Source organism: Mandrillus leucophaeus, unplaced genomic scaffold, assembly GCF_000951045.1.
Source record: "Mandrillus leucophaeus isolate KB7577 unplaced genomic scaffold, Mleu.le_1.0 Scaffold294, whole genome shotgun sequence".
Taxonomy (NCBI): domain Eukaryota; kingdom Metazoa; phylum Chordata; class Mammalia; order Primates; family Cercopithecidae; genus Mandrillus; species Mandrillus leucophaeus.
Window position 1 is genome coordinate 4841520 of NW_012103076.1, and position 11005 is coordinate 4852524.

At 44.8% G+C, this 11005-nt stretch overlaps 1 protein-coding gene across 1 annotated transcript in view; it reads right to left on the bottom strand.

Annotated features, from left to right (window-relative positions):
- Positions 1–11005, bottom strand: part of FHOD3 (formin homology 2 domain containing 3) — a 237779-nt gene that overhangs the window by 177963 nt on the left and 48811 nt on the right. Inside the window, exons 3-4 of the mRNA XM_011986117.1 lie at positions 10038–10149; positions 2278–2372 (exon numbers count right to left, since the gene is read on the bottom strand). Coding sequence (XP_011841507.1) covers positions 2278–2372; positions 10038–10149 — 207 coding nt within the window. The remainder of the gene's footprint in view (positions 1–2277; positions 2373–10037; positions 10150–11005) is intronic.

An 11005-nucleotide genomic window follows, 5' to 3' on the forward strand; every position in this document is an offset into this window, starting at 1 on the left:
ATGACTAAAAAGGACAGGAAATAGATGACCTTAATCCTTAGAAACCAACAGAAAATTGCTTCAAATCAAATGGTAAAATGAGCTCACAAAAAGATTTGAAAATAAAAGCAGAATTCTTAGGATTATGCTTCAGAAAAGTTGTGCCCATTTCCCACCAGGGTTATAGGAGTTTCCTGGGTGTTCATCAGCAAATTATATTTCATTAAAAGACAATCATTGCCAATGTGACCTGAGAAATATGTCTTGTTGTTTTCTTATGTATTTCTTTTGTTCTTAGTTGGTTTAATGTCTTTCATTTTTCTACTGAATTCAAAATATATTTAGGATAATATCATTTTTTACCTTTCTTTTTGTAAATAATCTCCCAGTTTGTCATTTGCATTTAGTTATAATTTGTGATTTTCATTTTATAAATAAGATCTTTTAAAATTTTATGCAGTAAAATAGTTAAATCTCTTCCTCTGGAACCTTTTTCACTGGTTTTATTATTAAAATAAATGTTACCAACCAGAGACTAATGAGTCTTCATTTCTCTTTTTCTCCCTGCAGTTTGATATGTTCCATTAAATGCTTTAAGCTCTCCAGGGCTTACTGTGGTATATGGTCAAAGTATGTTTTTGTTTACTTCAATTTAACAACACCTCTCCAATCAGTAGCCAACCCGTCCCCACCAATGTTAACTGTACAGTGAGTTGTTCTATACACTGAGGTCTCTTTCAGAGCTCCTCTGCGCCAATCATCTGTCTGCTGAGGAAAGGGCCAGACCACATTGTTGTAATCCTCAGAGTCTGCACATTTTACTATCTAGTAGGAGAAGCTGCTCTTCATAATTATACTGCTTTCTACAGATTTATCCCCAGTTTATCAGGGAAAGTGTTTCTCCTCTTATATTTCAGGAAGGGACTCTGGATCTTTCTAAAGCCCTAACCATCACTGCAGATGGTCCCGCAGGCTCACGCCCATCGTGAGCGTGTATGGAGAGTACAAGGAAGGTCCATGGGGGGGCGCTGGTGAGGTACCTGTGCTCTAAGGCATGGTGATCCAAATGGAGAAACTCCAGACCTAAGACTGGGCCTGTCCTGGGTCAGCATGGGCCCCATTGTTTCAAAGCAGCACCTCTGGGGGTGGGCACCAAGGACCAATACTGCCCTACAAGGTGGTGATCAGGGAGGGATGCAACAGCAGGAATGAGAGCACCAGGTGTGGTCACCATCACATAAGACAAGTGGGACCTACCCCCAGGATTCCTTATCTCAGCTCAAGAGTCCAACTTCAATATGCAGTAGAACACGTGTACCTCGTGTCTTCCTGACATGTGAACTGTTTTCTTAGAGTAAAACTTCATAATTTATATTCCCTCAAGGAAAAATGATTTTAAAAAATAATTTTGGCTGGGTGTGATGGCTCATGCCTGTAATCCCAACACTTTGGGAGGCCGAGGTGGGTGGATCACCTGAGGTCAGGAGTTCAAGACCAGCCTAGCCAACATGGTGAAACCCTGTTTCTACTAAAAATACAAAAATTAGCCAGGCTGCTTGTAATCCCAGCTACTAGGGGGCTAAGGCAGGAGGATCTCTTGAACCTAGGAGGCAGAGGCTGCAGTGAGCCGAGATCGTGCCACTGCACTTCAGCCTGGGCTTTCTCATGAGACTTCGTCTCAAATAATAATAATAATAATAATTATTATTATTTTTAAATTTAGTAAAACCTTTCTGGTTTTACTAGAAAAGACCAAAGCATGAACACATGTAGGCACCCACAGGCCTTCACAAGCAGGCACACCTGCACGCATCCACCCCACAGGTTGCATAAAGGATTTTCTCCTGTAGTGCACACTGCAGCCATGGTTCCAGCCACCACGGTGGGTGTCCACATGATGTGGCTCTTATTCAGAGGGAAAATTTTAGATTTTCACAATGTATTAATTCCCTATGGCTACTGTAAGAAAGTACCACAAACTAGGTGGCTTAAAATAACAGAAACGTATCCTCTCACAGTTTGAAAGACTAGAAGTCTGATATTAAGGTGTCACCAGGGCCTTGCTTTCCCTGAAGGCTCTACCGGAAGTCTGTCTTTGCCTCATCCTCAATTGGCAGCCAGCAATCCGTAGCGTCCCCTGCCTTGTAGATGCATCGTTCTGACCTCTGCCTGTCTTCACGTGGCTGTCTTCCTTGCATGTTCACATCGTCTTCCCTCTGTGTCTCTTTTCCTCTTATAAGTTATACATATGTTATATGTTAAACATATCTAAACATATCCATAACACAGTCAACCAACCTTGTTCACCAAAGTCATTGCATAAACCAGTAGCTCTGTATCAACTCCATCTTTTTCCTCCAGGATTTCCATGATATTTGACCAAGGTTTGACCCCTATGAGTAAAGCAAAAATCATTAGAAACAGCAATTCATCAACATTCTTTATCTAACTCACATCACAGTTTATTATCCAAGGATGTATCCAGTGATGGCAGCTTCTTTCAGTCGTCAAATTTCAATGTGTGACATTATCCTTAGGATGGATTTGAGTATGCTTCTAATTGAGAATATCTCTTAGTAGGGAACCCTATCTCACATCACCCTTGGCCTTTTGACAAGAGCATTGTATACCCTTCAGTGTCTGGATGCCTACCTACTTAAAAATTTCTTCGTATTAAATATGTAATTTTTAAAAATCCAATCACTGCAACTCTGTAGGCCATACATTTCCCCCAGGGCAGAAAACTCTTGGTAAGTATTCTCTGAATATCCTTCAGCACAGAAGAAAAGGGGATGTGGAAGATCTTAACATCCCTCTAGCAGTGACTCCAAGAAATAAGTGACATGCCCGTCTAGCAAATATCTCAAGAACAGAAGCATATTACATCTACTCCATCAGGGCACAAATACTGTTTAAGTATCAGCTAGGTACAAGGTCTATTGGGCAGTTGCCCTCAATAGATTTATAATCGAATGGAGCAGCTAGGCATAATCCCAAGAACAGACACCACCAGCAAAGAGCAATGGCTGAGAAGTGTCCAAGCATGCAGCTAAGCCTGTCACTGTGCAAGTGAGGTCTCTTGCAGCCGGGATGATTGCAGAGGACTTGGCACAAGAGGTGGCTTCTGCCTGGGCTCTGTAGGAGAAGGCTTATGGGTGGTTATTTCCAGGCTCTAGGAGGGACAGGAGATATTCCACATTCACATTCAGAATCACTAAGCCAAGGGCGAGACCAAAAAGGGGCACACAACACCTTGATATGGTTTTCCAGGCCCAAGATGAATATTTGAAGTGAATGAAATGAGAATTGCCTTGCCCTTGGCTTGGTGGTTTGCAACATGAAGCTCTTTCCTGCTTTCTCTATACAGATCTCAAAGGGATATTGCTTATTTTTGCTTGAGAGAAGTAAACTTGGAAATAACCTAAATGCAGTGGTTTCCAAATGCTGGTCCTTGGATGGGCTATGTCAGAGCTGATTTTGGCCTTGAGAACAAAAGTTTCCCAAGGACCATGATAGGATCTGTCTTATTGATCTCCATGCTCTTAGGACAGTGCCTGGCATACAGTACATGCTCAGTAAAATGTCTGCTGAATAATGAATGGAGATCTCTGAGAAGGCATGAAGTGGGTTAAGCTGAAGCAATTTTAAAAGAACCAGGAAGCAGATGCACACAGTAAGGAAAGCAGAGAAGACGGGATTTAAGGGGATTTGTTTAAGAAGATTAAACAAAGAATAGGTACCTACTTACTACAAGATGTAAAAGACACAAATGTAGCTCAATGTGGAGATCTTCTGGCTTTCCTAAGTGAACAGAAAGCCTTTTGCTTTGGCTAAGTTGCCCAGCCAGTCAGAACTGGGCAATCTTCTATGACCCTTGCTAACTGAGCACAAAGACATGTTCTTTCACCTCTTTCACCTGCTAACTACTGAATTATCTCCTTGCTGATATTGATTACCAAACTACTTTGAAGTCCACACCACAGTGTAGCTGTTCTTCCAACTCCCCCACAGTAACCATCTCAGCCCTCAAGACAGTCAATCAATCTCATCAGCAGGCCTTGGGTCTCACTATCCACTTTAAGAGATCTGGATGCCACCGTTTGTGTTTATAACAGGGGCAGCTTCTAACATTTACATTTTGTATAAAACACATGTTCTAGTGAGTTGCCCATGCATGGTTCAAAGGAAGAATGTGCAGGGGAGAAAGTATCGAAACTAAGACTTTCTAGTGGTGCTAACGGACCCAGAACTCCTTTTGGTTGCTTACTCTGGAGCCAAAGATGCGAAACAGGTCCTGGGGGAGCAAAGGCCAAGGAACAATGGCAGGCAGCCCAGAGAGAGAAGGAGAGGTAGCCAGGCTACATCTGTACTCCCCTTAAACAGACACATGCACTTGTGTGCATCTACTACCTTATAATAAGAACACTCAAACACTGGCTTAATTTAACTGAAAAATGTGTTTTTCAGCTGTGTTATCTGAGTCTCTTATTACCATTTAAGGATTTTAAGTCTGGAAATGTGCATCTATTTGTACACTCTTAGGATGGATGTTCATTCTTTTTATTGTTTTGGGGCAGAAAATCGGAAATATTTACAAGAATGAAGGTGAAAGGGAAGAAACATTTGGTTCAACAAAAATAGCCTTGGCAGACCTCAGGCTAGGCTTGTGTTCAACACCAGCACTTGCACGTTTCCTAGGAGCTCCTGTCAGAATCATGGGGTCCACTCACTCCCCTCATTGCCTTTGCTAACTCCCTACAATGTGTGTGTGTATGTGTGCGTGTGTGTGTGTGTGTGTGTGTGTGTGTTTTGTGGAGGACAGGGTTCCTGTACTGGAATCATAAACCATATAACGCTAGCCCTTCACATAACAGAAAGAAACTGGACCCCAAAGGAGTGGAATGGAGGGGCTCAGGAAGCTCATCTAGAGTTCCTAAGGTCTCTGGGGTGACTGTACTTACCTTATAGGATTACTGAGAATTGTCATTGAGATAAAGCACTTTGTCTTTTTTCCTTAATGCTGCTGGAGTACATTAGAAGACAATACTTAATCATTGTCATCTGTCTCTCTCCAACTCCACTGCTCCCCACCCCCACCCCAAATACTGGTTCTGTGACAGCCTTTTTTCCTGATGACTGCAAGGACACAATAGATACTTAAATATGTGCCAGAAAAAATGGGTCTTATGTGAAAAATGTTTAGAGTTGTGTCTGTTACATGATAGATACCCAAATATCAGTAGCTGTAATTGTAATGGGTGGTGGTTGGTGGAGACACCCAGTTTACCCCCGGGCGGACCAGCTGCACTAACTCCCCGGCCAGTCCTCTCTTAACCCAGATAAATAAATACACATAGAATCAATTGCTCAGTACTTCTCCCCTCTTACTTTCCTAAATCTCCACATTAAATCCAAAGGAAAATAAGATATTTAGCTCAGTGCCTCGGACATGGGTTGGTCTAACACTCAAACAGAAGCTCCTCACAGCACATTCCATGTCCTTCCACATACATACTACATAAACACACTCAATGTAGATGCTTCTGCTATAAATAATGGTGGAAAGAGAGCTTGAGTTCTGTCAACCTGTAGCTTCCACTACACTTTACACGATCTTCACAGATCAATATACTCTTAAGCAGAAAGCAGAGACGGGATCGCTTGAAAGGATGAATTTTTTCTCTGCTAATCACATGTGATACATATGTTTAAGAATTATCAAACGAAAAATTGAACTACTTCAAGAGCTATGCCGAGCCAAATTAGTGAGACTCAAGATTTAGGACAAATTTCAACATGCGTTATCCTCTCTGGTCACTCGCCTCACCCTCTGTGAGGCAGGCAAACCTGTTCACTTAGAAGGAAGGACTCCGCATCCAGACAGCAGAGGGGTGTCAATCAATTTCCTGTCAACCACCACAGGGAAGACCTCAAGGAACGGGAGTCTCTGATATGGTAAAATGACAAAGCAAGGCTCTCTAAGGGCTCCCATGAGCCTTTCTCTCTTCCTGCCAGGCCCTGGCCATGAGAAAGGGAAAGTGACTTAAAGATGCAAGCAAAGAGAAGATCCAGTGGTCTGATATTAATACCATACCATGCCCCACAGATGAACTTGAATCCACCCTTTTATCTTAGGCCCTGAGCAAAAGTGCAATTGCCTGGGTCCAATGGAGCATTTTAAATTTTCCTTCTTCACAAACACTGATCACTCCTTATGATGGACTTTAACCCCTGTGGTTTTTAGCCCTGCTAACTGGCCCACTCTTGGCCACAGACCAAATTGCCCACACTGCAGAATGAAGCCTTCTGGGTAGCCCACGTGCAGCACGCGTGATGTTTGTATTTATAATGCAACCAAAGGAATTTGTTCTGGACAACTTCATTTGCTTTAGGTAGTAATGATTTCTGAGGACTGGTAGTTTGTTGGTTTTCTTGCTGATTCCTTAAATCTGACAGTTTTCATTATCCAAAAGAAACTATTCAAAAAGACAACTGCTTATATGTGTCCATTCGTCCCTGCTGAGGAATGAGTCTAAAGCCACTTTGAGAAGTAACATTTATGATTTATGAACTTGTGCACAAATGGATATGCTCAGTTTACCCTAACTCACCTCTGGCACCTGTCTGCTCTTTCTCCCAGTTGAGAGGGAACTGGAGAGCTGCTTCTAAACCCGCTAGGTGGAAACGCACCTGGAAGTCATGTTGCTCTCTGCAGAACACCACGGCACATTTATACGTTTAATGCCATCATAGGATTCAGGAACAATTTTACTAGCAGTAAAATAGGATGATGTTATATGTATGCATTATAAAATCACAGCCAAGACCACACATGTCCATAAAGAAACATGCTATTGAGCCACACATGATAAGCTATTTCTGAGTTTTTCCATTAGTGACATTCCTTTTTTTTTTTTCCCAGCTGCTAGTGCTCAGTGGCAGACAGACATCAGCAGTTGCCAAAGGTTTAAGAAATTATTATTATTATTTTTTGGGATGGAGTCTCTCTCCGTTGCCCAGGCTGGAGTGCAGTGGCGCGATCTCAGCTCACTGCAAGCTCGGCCTTCCAGGTTCACGCCGTTCTCCTGCCTCAGCCTCCCGAGTAGCTGGGACTACAGTCGCCCGCCACCACGCCCGGCTAATTTTTTGTATTTTTAGTAGAGACGAGGTTTCACCATGGTCTCGATCTCCTGACCTCATGATCCGCCCACCTCGGCCTCCCAAAGTGCTGGGATTACAGGCATGAGCCACCACGCCCGGCAAGAAATTTTATAGACAAAATCCATAAAGCTGGCCAGGCGTAGTGGCTCATGCCTGTAATCCCAACACTTTGGGAGGCCAAGGTGGGCGCATCACAAGGTCAGGAGATCGAGACCATCCTAGTTAACACGCTGAAACTCTGTCTCTACTAAAAATATAAAAAATTAGCCAGGCGTGGTAGTGGGCACCTGTAGTCCCAGCTACTCAGGTGGCTGAGGCAGGAGAATGGTGTGAACCTGGGAGGCAGAGCTTGCAGTGAGCCAAGATCGCGCCACTGCACTCCAGCCTGGGCAACAGAGCGAGACTCTGTCTCAAAACAAAAAACAAAACAAAACAAAACAACAACAACCCATAAAGCTAAGAAGACAATTCATCAGCTTTTTAAAAAATTATTTTTACTGATCAGGAAAAGATGGCCATTGTTTCACCTCGATGGAGAGACTTGGTCTGGCAGATGAGAATCTCTGGACGGGGCTATGGATGGAGTCTTGGATATGGTATACAAAGGCCTGGGCTCATTTCAGGATCACTCCCTCATCCATCACAACATTCCCTTTCTGGGATATGAAGTTCAAGGAAGGGAACTCTGAGCTGCCAGCTCAGCAAAGCCAAAGGAGAACCCGGCTCATGAGAAGCTGGCCCTCTAACTCATACCCATAGCAAGGGCCCTGGGGTTACCTGACGCTTAGGACAGGAAGATGAAGAGTTTAGTTGTCCTAAAGCAACCGCCAGAGTTAAGGGATGAAATACAAATCCTCCAAGGATGAAGGAGAGGCGCTGCTGCCTACCAGCTGCCAAAACACACACTGCTGGCCTTAAACCTAATTGACTAGCCTTGGAAAAGCTAGACCTGGTTTCTGTGCCATCGGCATTCCTTATCAAGGATTCTAGACTGGCCCCATGATCTACTCTTGGCCATAAGGGTCTTTCTACCTAGCAGCAGAGGGCAACATGCTGTGGCAGAAGAAACTTGCCTCAGCCTGGGAAACACCTTCCAGACTCACAGCCCCTGACCATGTACTAGAGTTTGTCTCCCTCACATACCCGCAACAAAGAGACCTCAAGTTGCCTCCTGGCCTGCCATCAGCCATGCCTAGTGCCGACATCTGCCTACGTGTTCATGGGTACAGGAGCCCCCGTTAAACGTCCCGGATGTTTTTCATTAACTTTCATTTAAACTTCTAAAATAACTCAAGCTACTGTCTTTCACATTTGGATTCAGCATTCAAAGGTGGGTCTGAGTAATGCTAAATCAGACACAACTGGTTCGAATCAAAAGTACAAAGTAGGCCGCCCGTTTCTTCCTGACACATCCTGGCTGCTTTATGCATAAGTGTGCACGCACACACACACAACTATAAGGAAATATACCAACAGCTTAACAGTGATTATCTCTGTTGAGATTAGAGGTGAATTTTTTTTGTCTTCTTTAACCTTTTCCCAAGTTTTTATAACAGTAGTATTACAATTACAATCATAAAAAGAAAAAGGATTGTCAAGTTTTTGTTCTTGAGTCTTTGTGGGGATGATAATACTACCTGGGTCTTACTGGGGAAGAAAACAAACAACAAAAGACAAAAGGATAAAAATCATTTTAATTGGGAAGCATCTTAATTCCAGGCTTCCCAATATCACAGGGTCCACAGCACGTTACACAGTAAACCAGAGCAGAAGCTCATTCTTCGTCACATGTTTGCAGCATGCCTGCTGGCTCTGGGCCAGTTAGGGTGCTGGGACACCACGCTGGGAGACAGAGACCCCATCCTTGAGCAGGCAACCTCAACTTGGAGAGACAGGGATGGGCAACACCACCACAGCACAGAACAGGTGCATACATGGGCTTTAAAAGCACATGCCCAAGGCAAGGGGGTGGGGGTACAGCCGGGGTGAGAGAAGACGGTGGCAGGTGGGCAGGAGTTGAAGGCTGAAGGGTCCCCTTAGCCAGGGGACTGACTTTATGCTACAGGCACTGGGAAGCCACTGGTAGGTTTTGGATATGACCGAACTGTTTTGGAGGGTGGCCAGGAGCATCGGTTCAACATAGTGAGGGCCTGAGTAAGGCAAGGCAGGGGATGGAAGAGAGGAAGGGAGGTTCTTTTTTGTTTTGTTTTTAATTATACTTTAAGTTCTAGGGTACATGTGCACAACGTGCAGGTTTGTTACATAGGTATACATGTGCCATGTTGGTGTGCTGCACCCATCAACTCATCATTTACATTAGCTATCTCCTAATGCTATCCCTCCCTGTTCCCCCCACCCCATGACAGGCACCGGTGTGTGATGTTCCCCTTCCTGTGTCCAAGTGTTCTCACTGTTCAATTCCCACCTGTGAGTGAGAACATGCGGTGTTTGGTTTTTTGTCCTTGTGATAGTTTGCTAAGAATGATGCACATGTATGTTTACCAGCGAGAAGGTTCTAGAAACATCTGGGGGTCTTAAGCAATGAAGCATAGAGGGGAGGGGAGGAAGGAGCCAGGGCGACCTTGAACAAGACAGGAAGAACAGGAGGAGGAGCTGGACTTCTGTGTTTCGGTGGCAGGAGCTGGGTAGAGGCAAAGACAAGCTCAGCATCTGACCTCTCCCAGGTAAGCCCATGAGCACTTTTCTTTCATTATCAAACCCCATTCTGGCCCTAAGCTTTGTGTGCTTACTATCCTAAACAATGTTTCTTGCAGTGGAAAGTCCACATCTCAGGAATTCTGTTAATTCTTAAATCTGTCTCAAACACGTACAACGCGGAAACCTCCCTACATTAGACACCATCACCTTCACGACATAAGGGGGCAGGGACTACTCACCTCTTTTCGTGTCAACAGCAGTGACAGCCTGAATTAGGAGAGGCGCGTTGGACTCGGAGTACTCTACAAAGACGAGCAGCAGCTTCAGCGCTGTCTTCACCACCAGGCGGAACTGGCAGAAGAGATAAAACCATCACATCGCTGCCAACAAGGCCTGTGCACCTGAGAGCATCTTCCTAACCGCAGCTGGCACCCGGCATTTCCTAGATGAGATGCTCTCGGCGATTAAACAGATTGCTTCACAGATCCTCACAGCCCCTCATTAGAGGCCTCAGAAGGCAGGTGTTAGTACTATCCCCATTGTGCAGATCAGGAAACTGAGGTACAAAGTTCCCTGTATGCAGTCACGCAGTAAAAAAACAGAACCAGGACGTGAACCCAGGACGCATGGCTCCAGAACTCACACCTGGCAACTCTCAAAACACGAGCATTTGCTGAATCAATTATATCCTCATTTTACCCCAACTGTAACATTGTAAGGTAGGCATAAGCACAGTTCTTATTTTTCCAGTTGAAGAAGCAGAAATAGCAGGTTAAACAATTCATCCAAAGTTACGACAGCCAGCTTAGGTGGAAGGGAACCAGAACCAAGTCCCCCATTCTTAAAGCCAAGCAGAGAAGGCCGCCTGGAACCGGAGAACCCCTGCTCCCTGGATCCAGGGCTCAGCATTTGCCAGGAGCGGCAGGAAGCCCAGAGGCCTTCCCTCACACAGGCAGAAGCCCCTCCCTCAGTATGCACCCTCAGGGAGGTCACAGGTTATTCACCTACAGAAAACCCCAAACCTCCCAACTGAAGCGGCCACAGATTCCTAATCCCAGCTTTACCAGTCCCGGGGCTGCAGCAGCCTTGGGGTCTCTGGGTCAGCCTCCGGGGCCCCTTAGGTGCTGGTGCGGGGACTTGCCCACAGTCTTGCCCTTGACTCCACTTCCTTCCAAAGCCTCCTCCTAAAGGAACTTGCACACCAACT